The sequence below is a fragment of the Sorghum bicolor genome, chromosome 1 (assembly GCF_000003195.3).
Source record: "Sorghum bicolor cultivar BTx623 chromosome 1, Sorghum_bicolor_NCBIv3, whole genome shotgun sequence".
Classification (NCBI taxonomy): domain Eukaryota; kingdom Viridiplantae; phylum Streptophyta; class Magnoliopsida; order Poales; family Poaceae; genus Sorghum; species Sorghum bicolor.
Genome location: NC_012870.2, coordinates 57078274 through 57093460, shown reverse-complemented (window position 1 = coordinate 57093460; position 15187 = coordinate 57078274). Strand labels below are relative to the sequence as shown.

General features: G+C 47.4%; 3 protein-coding genes across 3 annotated transcripts; 2 read left to right on the top strand and 1 right to left on the bottom strand.

Moving 5' to 3' along the window:
- LOC8055625 (E3 ubiquitin-protein ligase Os03g0188200) lies at window positions 4147-6423 on the top strand. Its single transcript, XM_002467424.2, has one exon. The coding sequence runs from the start codon at window positions 4650-4652 to the stop codon at window positions 5847-5849; it is 1200 nt and encodes a 399-aa protein (XP_002467469.1). The 5' UTR covers window positions 4147-4649; the 3' UTR covers window positions 5850-6423.
- LOC8058055 (10 kDa chaperonin 1, chloroplastic) lies at window positions 10821-13327 on the top strand. The gene is made up of 6 exons (XM_002467423.2): window positions 10821-11058; window positions 11164-11214; window positions 12120-12185; window positions 12273-12320; window positions 12853-12882; window positions 12995-13327. The coding sequence occupies exons 1-6, from the start codon at window positions 10918-10920 to the stop codon at window positions 13061-13063; spliced, it is 405 nt and encodes a 134-aa protein (XP_002467468.1). The 5' UTR covers window positions 10821-10917; the 3' UTR covers window positions 13064-13327.
- On the bottom strand, window positions 13130-15132 carry LOC8058054 (peroxidase 57). Its single transcript, XM_002464864.2, has 2 exons — window positions 14867-15132; window positions 13130-14609 (listed from the first exon to the last, which is right to left on the bottom strand). The coding sequence occupies exons 1-2, from the start codon at window positions 15095-15097 to the stop codon at window positions 13848-13850; spliced, it is 993 nt and encodes a 330-aa protein (XP_002464909.1). The 5' UTR covers window positions 15098-15132; the 3' UTR covers window positions 13130-13847.

The following is a 15187-nucleotide window of genomic DNA, read 5'->3' as shown; positions in this document are numbered from 1 at the left end:
TAGGAAGCATAATATTACTCTGCTCGCTCGCTGTCGTAAGAGAGCGCAATTTTTACAAATTCTGCAGGCAAAGCAGATGGGTGATCCGTCCTTTTTATCTCTAGTTTTTCTTGGCGGAGGTAAGAGATGGATTTGTAGCATAGCAATTAGCAGCGAGGCAGCGACACAGCCAAACAGGAGAGGGAGACCAGTCCACAGCATCCATGACTATGGCCTTGTTTAGTTTGCAAATTTTTTTGTTTTTGGGTACTGTAGCATTTCGTTTTTATTTGACAAATATTGTCTAATCACGGAGTAACTAGGCTTAAAAGATATATCTCACAAATTACAGATAAACTGTGTAGTTAGTTTTTATTTTTGTCTATATTTAATGCTCCATGCATACGACCAAAGATTTGATGTGACGGAGAATTTTGAAAATTTTTACGAACTAAACAAATGAATCCATGATGCCGATCGATTTCGGCCAGTGGGCCCTGTTTAGTTCCCCACCAAAATTTTTTTCATCCATCCCATCGAATCTTTGGACACATGCATGAAACATTAAATATAGATAAAAAAATAAACTAATTACACAGTTTAGTTGAGAATCGCGAGACGAATCTTTTAAGCCTAGTTACTCCATGATTAGCCTTAAGTGCTACAGTAACCTACATATGCTAATGACAGATTAATTATGCTTAATAAATTTGTCTTGCAGTTTCCTGACGAGCTATGTAATTTGTTTTTTTATTAGTTTGTAAAAACCCCTCCCGACATCCTTCCGACACATTCGATGTGACACCCAAAAAATTTTCATGCCCAATCTAAACAGGACCCAAGCTAGATTCCTCTGATTCTGTGGCTGCTCACTACTAGCTCTGCTGGGCTAGCACTGTTGAAGCATCATGCAATGCGTCCATGCTGTCCCCATGTCAGTTACACTAGGTGCCGACTGCCGATCCGATATGGTAGGGTAGCAGTAGCTACTGCGCTCGCTCCATCGCTCGCGGTGTGTGTGTGTGGGGCGCCTACTACTTGAGCAGTCTCGAGATACTCTAGTAGACAGCAGAGGCAGCAGAGACAGAGAGCCCACCGTGCAATGCATGCCATGGCAGCGTCGGCGTGGAGATGGATGGATCTAGGCCGGCAGGAGGGAATGCACATGACTCTATGCTTGCCCCTTCCATGGACCATGATTGTTGTTACAGTATTAACTGGCGGAGGAAGCAAGAGGTCAGAGGGCGCAGGAACTGGCCGGCGGCCGGCTGCCCGCCGGGGGGGAAGGTGGGGAAGAAGAGGATAGATCGAGGACGCATCACTGCTCCATCGTCGTCGTCATCGTCTGCTCCGATCCACCACCACCAGGCAATGCAGCCAGGCGGGGGTCCAGGCTGCTACATGTAAACATGCGCAGTAGTACCTTGGCCGAGCAGAATGCAGAACCTCTCGATGGCTCATGGGCCTCATCATGAACCCGCTGAAGACAGTGCATTGGGGTTGGAGATGCAGGCTACAGAGGCGGTTCTCTTTTACAGTTCCTGTTATTTTACTCATGTGTCTTTTGATCCTGGCGAGCTAATGACTACACCAATGATTCCTGCTCGCACGCTCTAGGCTACCAGCTATATAGTAAGGCCTTGTTTACTTCCACTCAAAAACTCAAAATTTTTCAAAATTCTGTCACATCGAATCTTTAGACGTATACATGGAGTATTAAATATAGATGAAAATAAAAATTAATTGCACAGTTTGGTCGAAATTGATGAGACAAATCTTTTGAGTCTAGTTAGTCCATGGTTGAACAATAATTACCACAAACAAATGAAAATGCTACGAAATTTTTCCCTTCACGAACTAAACAATACCTAAAATAGTAGAAACAAAAAGAGACAGCCAAGAATAAGCTATCGACGACAGTGACCCAGTAATAATACTACTCAGTTGATAAGCTCATTCCAGCCACTGCACATTTTGCGTGCGTGCGTAAATTATATAAGTAAAGCTAGTAAAATGATCAGCTCGGGTGAGCGAGTCGTCGATTGCTTTGCTTGTCCACGGCGAAAGGCAAGGGCGACAGCGTTGGAATTGGAATTGGAATCGGATCCTATTCCATTCCATTTCCCTTCTTCAGCCAGCCGAGCCAACCCACTCGATCGTCCTCGCCGCAGCTCCGTGGGCCCCCGGCAGCCGCTACCGCTACAAGAGGCCCACGCGAGCGGACAACCAGCCCGAGCCCGCCACGAGTCACCAAACAAAGGAGCGCCTCTAGTTTCCTTTTCTCCATCCAAAAATCACACGCCAGCTAAGTCCGACACTGCGAGTTGATCTGCGCAGGCAAGTGCGGTTTTCCATCACGCCACTGATTGTATTAGCCTTGCTCACCAAAAAAACGCTACCTGTACACTGACAGTGACGGACCCATCGGGGTGTTTGACGCTACCTGTACTTGCTAGGAATGGTCCAACTCAAACCTGCAAATCACACGTTCCCTTGTAGATATAGATAGTAACATGGTGGTGGAGACCTTTCCAATAATAAAATTCATGCTTTGAGGTGTTTGATTGGTTAGAGTACAAATTATTTCAAAAGATGCAACATTTTGCTTGAATTCCTATCTTTTATTTGAAACGACAAATCCTAAAAAAGTTAGAAGTGATGTCTTTGCAAAGTCTAGGTATAGTATAACAATAGGAAGGAGGCTATACATGACACTATTTTAATAAACATAGTAACATCAAGTCTCACAATATTGCAAGGCTTAAGTGTGAAGACTTTATGAACCAAAGAACGACTAGTGTATCTTAGCAAACTGAGTGTACCCAGTTAGTTAGGTTTCTTCCTGTGGAACATGCTTATCCGAGTCCAATTCCTCGACTGACTAGTGTATCTTAGCAAACGGAGTGTACCCAGTTAGTTAGGTTTCTTTCAGTGGAACATGCTTATCCGAGTCCAATTCCTCGACTTGATGTGAGTGCTCGTATTTTTTTATTCTGGTATTTAGCAGTGCTATTATTTTATTGTCAGGCGATGTATCTGCCAATAGCGAGTCACCTCTGGTGATTTCATTAATATCGCCATATGTCGGTCCACTAGATGTTATTTGTCTTGATAAGGGTAAATTTAGAGAGATGACTGGTTGCTAGAAAGGTTTTGCCGATGTAAAATAGTATGTCAAAGGTTTTGTAGGTGTAAAATAGTATCTCATCATATTCAGAAGAACATCACATTGAGTCACAACTATGATTTTGGAGATTGGAGATAAGAACTTCTCTCCGATTATTGATGAGTCTTGAGATATCTCCATATAAAGGAGTAGATGGTGGTGATTTTAAGATCAATAGTTTGTAAGATTGCTTTGCATAATTGCATTTTATGTATGCTAGTATAATTTTAGGCAATTTTGTAGTACCTGTAACAAAATTGGATAAATTATCTTGTATTGGATTGTGAATGATCAAAGAAAGCTTATGGAAATGCTGCTTGGATTTCATGATGTGGAAAAATGTGGATATGGTTTGTTAATTGGTAAAATGAATACTTTTTTATTATTGTGTATCCATCTTGCATTTGATGATTGGCTTATTGAGCATTACAAATGGCTTGTCACATGCTTTGGAAACGAAGGAACAAAACAATGTTGGCATAATGAGTTTGATCATGAATATGATTATGAATGATAAATTGTGAGAGGTGAGGGATAATGGGTGGGTGAATTTATTCAAAAGAGAGAGTTCTTCTGCGATAAAAATGAGATTTAAAGTGCCAAAAGTGGACAAATGAGAATACTATGCACATAGAAGGCAAAAGGTGATAAATATGCATTTCTACAATGTCTGGCAATTTTTTGGTGCCATTGATTTAATTTTTCTATATTTAGATAACTAATTAAAGAAGTTGTTGGATAGTGTTTTTCTATCAAGATATTTCTAACAATTAGAAAAGAATACAAAGAGTCTTTTGAAATTGCTCTTACTTAGTATTGCGACTTAATGAGTGTTTAATTATGAAGAATTGTCCTCGAAAGCTCTAAACTCTTGAGGAAATTCCCTCTAGTAATTTGAACCTAAACCAGATCATTTTGTCTCCCGTTGGCGTTTGCTTAATGTTGCTGTACGATAACTTTACAACTATGTTTTTTTTTCCCTGATATTGAAATCGAGAATACCCGCTCACCACTCCTTTATTCTCTGGGGAACGATCTCTAGATATTTTGTAAAAAAAATAACAAATCAAAAGAGGAAAAGAAAAGCTAAGTGCGGCAGCGGCACAATTCAACGGGGAGCCAAAACTTTGGGCCCCAGAAATCTCAATTATGAAAAATCTAACACGGCCTCTTCTAAAACATTTGCCATTTGTTGTTAATAAAAGATTAATCACACAAGAATCCAACGTAACACCTGGTCCACTTCCAGTCCCATCTCCTCTTCTCTATCCGTCCCTCTCCTGGACAAATTAGCCGGCACAAGTATAAATGGCAAGCCGCCACCGGCAGCGCCGCCACCGGACAAAACCACACTTATAAGCCACGGCCCACGGACAAGCCCGCAACAGCGCGACGCCCGGCCTCCTCCTTCACCCGCGCCACCACACCAGCAGGAGGCAGGCAGGACCCTGGAGCCTTGGAGCCTGGAGGAGAGCGCGCGGGCGGGTGGGACAAGTACACGTTGATGGCATCTACCGCCATCCCGTCCCCGCCGCCTCCGGCGGTGCCGGAGCGGAGACTGCCGCCGCTGGTGCCGCGGTTGGCGGACGATGGCGGCGGGGGCGGAAGGGGCGACGACGCGCGGGGGAGTAGTGCGGGAGGTGGCGGGAGCGGGAGCGTGGCGGGCATCTCGCCGAGCATCCTCATCATCGCGGTCATCGTGGTGGTGATGCTGCTCGCGTCGCTGTGCATCCACTACTTCATCCGCCACCTCTGCCGCCACGTGGGCCCAGCGGGGTCCTCCTCCGCTTCGTCGTCCCGGCAGGCGCCGCCGCTCCCGCTCGTGTCGCGCCCCGCGGCGGGGACGGCGTCCGTGGCGCCCGCCGACGGCCAGGAGGTAGGAGGAGGAGGAGGTGGGACGAAGGCGGCGGCCGCGGCGGAGGCGGAGGCTGAGCGGCTCATCGCGCGCCTGCCGCTGTTCACGCTGTCCTCGTCGCTGGCCTCGGTGCCCAAGTCGTCGCGCGACTGCGCCGTGTGCCAGAGCGCGTTCCGCGACGACGACGAGCTCCGCCTCCTGCCCGCCTGCCGCCACGCCTTCCACTCCCGCTGCGTCGACCCGTGGCTGCGCGGCAACCCATCCTGCCCGCTGTGCCGCGCCTCCATCGCGCTGCCCCACCCGCCGCTCACGGACCTCCTCCGTGTGGAGCTCGGCAGCGTCAGCAGCCGCCGCTCCAACCCGGACGCTGCGGCCGCCGCAGTCCGCGCGTACCCGCTCCCCGGTGGCCTCCCTAACTCGGCGTCGTCGGAGTACCTCGTCGAGGAGGAGCTCCAGGTCGTGCTGAAACCGAGCCAGCCCGCCGCCGCCGGGTCCAGCGACCCGCCAAGCCAGCAGTCGCATCAGCAGCAGCAGCAGCAGCACCAGCTCGCCGCAGTGGAGCGCGGGCAGCCGTCGTCTTCGTTGTCGTCCGTGGGCCTGACCCCTACGGCATCGTTCAGGTCGACGGCGGAGCGGTGGAGCAGCAGGTGGAGCAACCGGTGGAGCAGCCGGTGGAGCAGCGGGCGCTGGAGCAGCCGGTACGACGCCGGGACCGTGACGGCCGCGGCCACGGCGGAGTGGTGGTGGGACATGGACGGCGGCGTAGCCCCCGCGACGCGGCGGAGGGACACGGACGACGGCACCGCGTCGTTCTACGGGTTCGTGCGGTGGCTCACCGGGGCATACTAGTAAATACTACGGTCGTACGGTGCTAGCATAGTAGCATCCATGGAAAGCGCGCGGTGGAAACTTGCTTCACCCCTGCGGCGGTGGCGGTGGCGGCGGCGGCCGGCGACGGGCGGTGTTCCCGAAAGGCCCTCCTCGTCGTCTTCGTGAAACGAATCGAAATGAACTGGGGGGGTGTCTGTTTGTCTGTCTGGCTCTTCTTTTCGGCATGCGAGCGTCGAATTTTTATTTGCTTGTATTTTTGTTTTGGTTCTGGGGCGGGAGGGTGGATTTCGAGGACGGAGATGCCCCGTTCGCGGATTTCAAAACTGCTTCCGAATTGGAGAATGTCGGCGGGAAGAATGAGGAACGAATTTGTGGACTTTTAGGCAGGTGCACAGCAGTCTCGGCCAATCGAAAGAAAATGGCAGAAATTTGGGGGGGGCTTTTGCTGCATTTTGATTTGGTTTATATTTGTGGTACTCATCATTTGTGTATGTGTACGTACAGTAATGTCTGCATGTAGCGTGGATTGGCCAATTTTGTGCATATATAAGCAAATAAATTAGCAAAGGTCGTAGGAGATAGTATTCATCAATCTCCTACTCCATCAACTTTTTTTTTTCTGAATTCTCATGCTATGGTGGTGCACATCTACAAAGGTTGAAGCTAAGACTTGGTACTAAAATGGACCTAATGTTTACCATGCATTGTACTTTGAGATTGTTTATACTGCTTGATTGATGCACAATGAACGAGTGCATTCATCACATCCTGTGCTTGTAGCAGTAGCAGGGAATTGAAGGGTGTGCAATTTCACTAGAGCACTGTGCAAAGAGTGCACCAGCAGCAGAATGCAATGCACATGGGATAGAGGAGGTTAGGATATGGACCAAGATTGGTGGTCCATGAGATGGATTACGTACAAGCCTACAAGAAGTACTCCCTCTTCAGTCTCAGTCTTGCCTCCTAGCTCCTCCCCAGTCCCCACTGGAAAAGGACTCCACTGTCCCATTGCATCGTCCTGGCCGGCTAGCCGCTAATAATAATATTATCATCACACATGACACATGCTCCGTGCGCTTGGCAATCCCAGTTATTATTAGCGCAAATAAACCAAAAGGGTGATTGCTCTAACATGATTAAAAAGGGCATCATTTTGACTGTACGCGCGCTCTGGCTTGACCTGCCTTGTCCCTCGCTCGTCCTTCGCTACAGTGGATATGTAAGGTTTGGTTCGGAGTGAAGCTGTGGAGTGGACGAGAGGGAGGAGAGCTCGTGTCGCTTCGCTTTTGGTGGTGGAAGCCTTTGTCCTTGCTCTGAAACCTCTCAAACTGTACCTACTGGCTACTGCATGCTTTCAGCCAAGGTTTGCCATGCATGTGGGTACGGCAATTGCCTGGCTACCTTGTGAAAGCAAGTGTTGTTTCGCATGCATTGGCCTCCCACTGCTTGCCATGCCAATGCCAAAGCCTCTTCTTTCTTTACATCCCCTCTAGTAGCTTTTCTTGCAGTAGCAATAGATATGATAATACTTGTGTGAGCTGTTGCAGTCCATGCTCACTGCTCAGCTAGCTTTTTCCCCAGCATTGAACAGTAGATGCATGGCAAGGGTGAGACAGGGACGAGCACCAAGTACCGTACTGCATGGATGGCTAGGCTAGCGAGCGAGCTAGGAGTAGCTACGAGCACTGACTGATGTCTTGACTTCAAGGCCAAGGGCAAGGGGCAAGGGGGACAAGGGCAAGAGACAAGGCCAAAAAAGCAAAAGGCCTGCTTCTGGACTCTGCAATTTCCTCCTTTATTTCTCTCCTTTTCCTTTCTCTTTTCTTTTCCTTTGGTTTCCGCTGATCCATTCCATCCATATATACGGTCTCCCCCCGGGCTTTTCAAGTTTGAGCTAAATTTTCGTGACCCACGCAGCCATATGCTTCTGGAGTTCAGTGATTCAGTCGAGTCAAAAATATTTGACGACATCGATGACCATTGACCGATCACAAACAACACTGGATGCAACTCTGCTGCACACAGGTGACGACTACAGGTCCCAAGCATGGCCCTGCCTGACGAGCTGTTCGCGGCTTTGAACTCTGCACACATGTGGAGACAGTGGAGTGGACCAGAATTTTGCTCTTGCGAGAATTTTTGTTTCTTTTTTTGTTTTACCACGCATCGCATCACATCGCATGCGCGCGAGATGCCTGGTGCTGGGGAACACCAGCAGCGCACCTCAGTGGACATGGAAGACTGCTCCTATCTTCTTCTGTCGGACAGCAAGATTTCAACGGGGGCAAATCAGAGATCACCTCAAGTTTTACGGAGTACTGTGGGCATTAGAGTGGTAGTGGGACACCTGTCGCCAACCAAACCCCGTGGGCCGTGCTTGAAAGCCGATGAACACAGCCACTTCTCACTAGCTAGTGGATCGTGCTCAGTTTTACAGTACCCTACCACACGATTCTGTCTTTCTTTAGCTCCACCGAGATGTGGCTATTGATCTACGCTACTCTTTCTTGATTAGAATGGAGGATTTTGAGTTAACTTTAACCTCTACTAGAACTCTTTCTATACAGCCAGCTCATCTCTCTCCTCCCTTTGCTCCTTCACATCAGAATTTAGCCAGGTTACAGCCCATCATAATACTTGCTAGCTAGTAAATGCCACCTTGTCGTCCCGCTCTGCTAGCTATAATATCCAGCCCATTGTTAGATTAATTAACAACTCGGCTCTGTTGACCAGATGATGATTAGATCGATCCTCGCCCTCCTAACGCGAAAGAAAAAGAAAAAAGAAACAAAATACATCCTTGTCAGCAGCACCAATTAAGCTAGACTATAACCTTCGCAATTTCAAATAAAAATCTTGGAGCTAATACACTTGTAACGTGTGCCACCAGTGCCATCGATTCGCCGTTGATGCATGGTTTGGCTTGGTATATCCGTCGTCTAGCTATCCTGAAATTGACTTGCCTGTGCAGGTGATCTTCGTCGTAATTTCCAGCCATCGTGTTGGCGTACGTGGGCAGTTACGAGCAGCAGGACTACGAGTCCACGAGTCGTCGTCTATCCAAAACCGCGCATGGATACAGTATATATATAGCACCCCTAATCTCTCCCATAGGTAAGGCAATTAATTAAACAATCTCAGGCGCGGCCGGTATGTTTGGTACGTACGCAAGCTAGATATCCCGGCGACGGCGACTCATCACGAACCTAATGCGGCCAGTTCATGTTCATGACGATCACGGGATTTCGTGTGATTATTAATTATTTTCTCAGTAGAAACTGAGGAACTACTGATGACTCTATGGTCCATGCATGCCAAGTCATGCACGCACCTGCGGGGCGTGGAGGACACTGCACACGTGCTAATTCGTGACAGCGACATCTTATATCCATAACTACACAACAGGCCATGGCAGTGACAACCTCCAAACAGAGAGACCTTTTTTTTCTTCTTTGCTCCATCTTTACAGGTAACTGATCGAGTATGCGTTTCGTCTAGTTGCAAGACAGTGGTATATATACTTAATACTTGAAATGTATGCACTTTCAAGTTTCAGCGTAGCAGTATAGCGCCCCGTGTACGTATATAGATACTTCTGTCTCAGTACACTACGTACCAGATCTGGCTTGAATGTTAGCGTACGAACGAAGTAGTAGGGCCTGGCCAAGCAAGTCTTTTTGGTCCTCTCCCAGCTGTGAGAAGTGCCGTACGTAGCGCATCCAAGTAGAGCAAGCCAAGCGGTGCATCAATGCGTGGCAGAAAGCATCTGTACGGTGCGTGCGCAACAGCGGCAGCATGTGTTTTACAGCGAGCGTACGTCTACGTGATCCGTGCAGGCAGACACCGTGGAGCTACATGCATCAATGCGCGCAGCGCCCCGTCCGCCCCGTGCTGCACTGCGGCTGCCTCTACCACGGCCACCACGCCGATCGACTGATAGCTAGCATATTTACATCAGGATCAGCAGCCAGCAGGGACGGAGTTGAAGCAAAATAAGGCCACTTTTAGTGGGGGTTTCATCAGGATGTCATGCATATTTATTAGAGCGCTATATCAGTAAAAATGCACTTTTTGCATGAAACGAAGAGGAGAGAGAAGAAAGTAGTTTCACCATGGTGAAACTCCGCTGGCGTTGTTTCCCACGCGGTGAAACAGGATGAAATCCCCACTGAGGACTAAATCGTTTCACCATCTTGCATGTGATCCAATCATTTTGCAGCAATTAAATGCTTTGCCCAGCCTAGGAAACATCAAGGTGAAACTCATGCATTGTGGAGGTTGTTTCATTGTTCGTTTCATTGATGTTATGTCAGCAGATTTGTTTTGGAAACTGTGCATTGAAACGGGCCATTGAGACTGGCCTAAGGGAGATGCATTTGTTGTCTCGTAGGTGTCTAGATTTTTAGGTCTTGTTTGGTTCTGCCCGAAATCTAAAAAATTTTCAAGATTCTCTGTCACATCAAATCTTACGGCACATGCATGAAACATTAAATAGAGACGAAAATAAAAACTAAGCACACATTTTGACTGTAAATCACGATATGAATCTTTTGAGATTAGTTAATCCATGATTGAATAATATTTGTCAAATAAAAACGAAAATACTACAGTACCGAAATCTAAAATCTTTTCAGAACTAAACAAGGCCTTACTGTATGTGTGGTGCGTCCACATTCACTAGTCTTAATGTGGATTCGTTCCTGGTGATGATAGATCTAGTAGCGGAGAAAGTAACGAGGATTTTTTTCCGTAAAAGAAAACTTGTATTGTTCCAAGCCATGCGGAGCATGGTAGCCACCAGTAGACATCGCATCAGACCCATTGTGCCAGCACCCAGCAGGCCAGCAGCACCAACCGTAATGGGGCCGGACGAAACGAAATTGATGCAAAGCCCGTCCACCTCCTTAAGAAGATTACAGCCCATTTCGAGATAAGGGCCCAACAAAAAACTATGGAAGTATCGAGAAGGAATCCATCCTTGTGCAAAAGCAGAAGCAGATAAGGGAAGGCACACGACGCAACTATCCTCCCAGCCCCCAGGGAAGAAGCCTACGTTTCCACGCTCCCTCCCCTTGTCCCCACTCCAATGGCGCCCTCCCTCCTCGCCGCCGTGTCCGCCTCGCCCTTCCTCCTAGCCGGCAGCGGCAGCAGCCGCAGGCCCCTGGGCGCCGCCCCCATCCGCCGGGCCGGGCTGCGCGTGGCTGCGCTTAAGTACGACCCTGCCAAGGTTGGTGGCCTCGCTGCCGTGATGACGCGTTCTGCTTTCATGTCTTCAAGGTCCTTTGGGTGGGCTTCGTGGTCTAACAGTGTGGTGCTTGTTTTTGGGGGGCAGGTGGCGCCGCAGAACGACCGGGTGCTTGTCCGTATCCAGCAGATCCCTGAGGTCTCTCCGCTATCATTCTATTATTATTATGCTCCTATTTTGTTTTATTTAGATTTATTCGCTGCTAATTGTTGGTTTGATGCTCTCACTTCAACATTTCCAGTGGAATAAACCCTTAAATGTGCTAATTTCAGTTTGCAAAGTGACCGCTCCATGTAAACACTCAGTGTGCTTATATCAGAAAATGCAGGAAGTCTTTGATTGAAAAAAAGCCAGGCTTGCTAATTTAAAATTAGGAATTTCCATTTGAAGTTGCGTTTGACAGAGAAGTATAATGTTTCCCCACTTCTCTACTGTTGTTGAACTTGATCAGACACATGAAGTTTAAGTACTAAGGTGGCTTAACAGAACTCAAGTGGGGCTTGTTGGATAAACCCATTACCCATGTGGTTTGGACTGGATTGGGAGGCGTTGAGGGGGAAATTAGTTCATTTCCCTCTCCAATCCCCATGTGTTGAGAGGGGATGGGTATATTCAGACAAGCCTAAGCACGGTAAACTTATACCCTAAGCGTGGTAGTTACTCTGCCTTTGAGAGCAACTCTTGTCACTTTGGTTTTGAAATGTCTTAGAGAAATTACTTTATTTAAGAAGCGGTATAATGGATTCACTGAAGCTAACACACATGCATTTCCTCACAACTAGAATTGCAGTATTCTGTTTACTGCAACACGCAGAGATTGCAGTACTCATCCTTAAGTGTGATTAGTTTGATATGTAGCAGAGCCTTGTCATTTAAAAAGTTTAGAAGCAACTGTTGCTCTCTTCTTTTTCTGTAGGCTGTAGCTGAATTACTGTACAATCTTATGAAACTGTATTACAGGAGTACATGCCACTGCTGAAGTTTTTAGAAGTTGATGCTTTTATACAGTTGATTGTTCTGACACAAGGTTTTTATTCATGCAGAAATCTGCTGGTGGTGTATTGCTACCGAAATCTGCTGTTAAGTTTGAGAGATATCTGATGGGCGAGGTGAGATCTTAAAGGCAATATATTCTGTTTCTGTAATTGTTAATTTCAGCAGGATATAGTCCCACAACATTGTATTGTTCATGCTAGATTCTATCGGTCGGTGCTGATGTTAGTGAAGTTGAGGCTGGGAAGAAGGTAAGCAGCATTTTGTGACACAACTCTTATTCATGCATGCCCACACACTCACTTGTGCCAACAAGAAACATTTTGTGTTTTGCATGTGAAGTGTGTACTTTAGAGAACAATCAATCATATGATGGCACATTGAGCTTTGTGGTTTCTTGTCTTATGTAATCTTACCATTCAATTTTATTGCTTATCTTGGTTGATGGAACTAATTGAAATGTTAGACATATGAACCGTACTGTAATTATTTATATGAATGGACTATGTTTACTTGAGTAGATTGACGAGTGGTTATGTTTCCGAAACAAATACATGGTGCTAACTTGCAAACTGCTACTGTTATGACATTTTCTGCTACTGAAATCTGCCTGTCACGCTGAAAATAGACATGCTTTATTTTGGTTTTCTATCCTTGTCTATTTTGCCCTGTAATGGATATTGTTACGCTGTCATTTTTACAGTTTGCATAGTCTGTGTAATGTACTTCTACCAAAGTACGATGCCCATAATGTAGAATACTCTAACGAGTTTGCATTTGCAGGTTCTCTTCTCAGACATCAATGCTTATGAGGTAAACTGGCTGATTTCTGCTTAGCTAAAAAAAAAGAAAAAAAAAATCTGACCTTGTCCTGAGCCCTACATTTTCTGATTCAACTTACCTGACTTAGCTCACTGTGTTGTAGGTGGACCTTGGTACCGATGAGAAGCACTGCTTCTGCCGCGAGTCAGATCTATTAGCTTTGGTTGAATGAAATTTCATACCATGAAAATTACGGACTTACCTATGCTCCAACTGCATGGACTTATGTTGTTCCTACTTTGTTGTATGCCATTTGATATTTGAATGTTCGTGAATTCAGCTTAGCTTCTAGATGAGTGTTAGTCACCATTGAATTTTGGCCGCCATAAACTGGAATTATGTTAATGCCCAAATTGCTTAGATATTATGGATAAGAAATTGTGTGAACGGAACTTGAAAGTTGAAATGGTTACATTTCTCATCTGGTGTTTGTGCTTCTGAACATTCTTTAAGCAATATCGTAATTAAATACTTCAACTAGGAACTGCAAATTTTATTGTGCTGACTAGTCTCATTCGATTGGTTTGAAATTTGTTGTGTTGTGTTTCTCGTCCCCATTGCTCAGCCAGAGTTTATTCAGTGCCTGTTCAACACCATGGACTCTCATGTACGGAGCATATACAAGGAAGAATAAAGTGGCCACAGTTCGGAACATCGGACATCTGATCAGGAATAATGAGGAACACAAAAACAAAAACAAGCAGTTTGTACATTACTAAAAAGAGCTTGGTCATGCAAATGGTACATTCATCCATCGTATACATATGTTATTACAAAAAAAGGTGTAATTAAAAAAATGGAATGGATTGAAAATCATACAAAGTTAATCAAACCAAAAGGAGGAAATACCAAGAAGCATTTCGTTTCATCAAAGCAAGAGGAAATTGAGAAGAGTAAACGAATTAATAAATTGAGAAGAAGAGCCGACAATGGAGGTCGAGGCACGGGTGTTCTGTTCAGTTGAACCTGCTGCAGACCTTTCGAATCTCTCCCTGCACGCCTGTCAGCACGTTGACCTCGCCGAGCTTAACGAGAACCTTGGCGAACTGCGACTGGAAGAGGGCAGCGTTGCTGGCGAGCTGGTCGACGATCCATCGCGTGGAGCCGTCGCTGTACAGGTTCTGATCGACGGAGAGCACTCCACGTTTCTGCTGCAGGTTCTTGTAGTAGTGGTTGTCCACCTTGAGCGCGCTCCACTGGTCGTCCAGGAAGACGGCGTTGCCGTCCGACGAGGACACGTTCGGACACACCCACTTCTTGTATACGGACGCGGTGGCCGGGTCCATGCCTGGGTCGGTGGCGCCGGGCTTGCCGCCGTACCTGTACAGCCTGCTGTTCTTGATGGCGCTGCAGCGCGTGGCGCCCACGGTGTGCGCGCCCAGCAGCGCCACCGTCTCGAACGCGTTCATCCCAAGCCTGGCGTAGTAGGCGACCGCCTGCGCCGCCGTGTAGTCGGGCGCCGGGAGCCTCACGTCGGAGGCTCGAGACTGCCGGCGGTCCCTGCGCCCCGTGCGCACCGCGTACGCCGGCCCGCCGGCCAGCGCCACCGCGTCCCTGGTGGCGAGGATCTGGATGTCGGAGCAGGACACCACGCCGGGGCACCTCCCCTCCAGCGCCGTTTTGATGGCTCCGATGAGGTCGTAGCCTTTGACGCTCAGGTTCGGTGCCGCCGTCTTCTCCGTGCCGGGCCCGTCGATCAGCAGACCACCGTCGCACCCCTGCAATCGTAATAACCACCGTAAGTACACGTACTCCTTATCAGGTCCGTTTGGTCTTCAAGTTTAATAGTTATTGTAGTATTTTTATTTCATTTAATAATTAATGTCTAATTATGTACTATTTAGATTTAAAAAATTCGTCTTACAAATTATTATCTAGCTATGTCTTTCCTCTATATATATGTTTAAACATTCGATGGAATGGAAGTTAAAGTTTAACGTAACCGAAGCAGACATGACCTAATTTATATACGTACATTGACGGCGCACTCGTGGAACTGCATCCGGAGGAGGTAGGCGACGATGGGGTTCTCGCGCGCAAAGCGGACCTTCACGATGCCCTGGATCACCGCCTCCACGTCGCTGGCGTTGCACTTGCCTTTGTAGAACCCGTACTGCAGCTGTGCGCTGCCACCAGCGGCGAGCGCCAGCACCGCCAGCATCGCCATTAGCGCCGCCGCACTGATGCGCGCTGATGGAGAGGCCATTATTGTCTCTTCGCCACTATACTGGCTCACTCAGATCAGTGCGGTGAGGATGCAAATGGCGAATGCCGCCCAAACCCATTTATAGGTGAT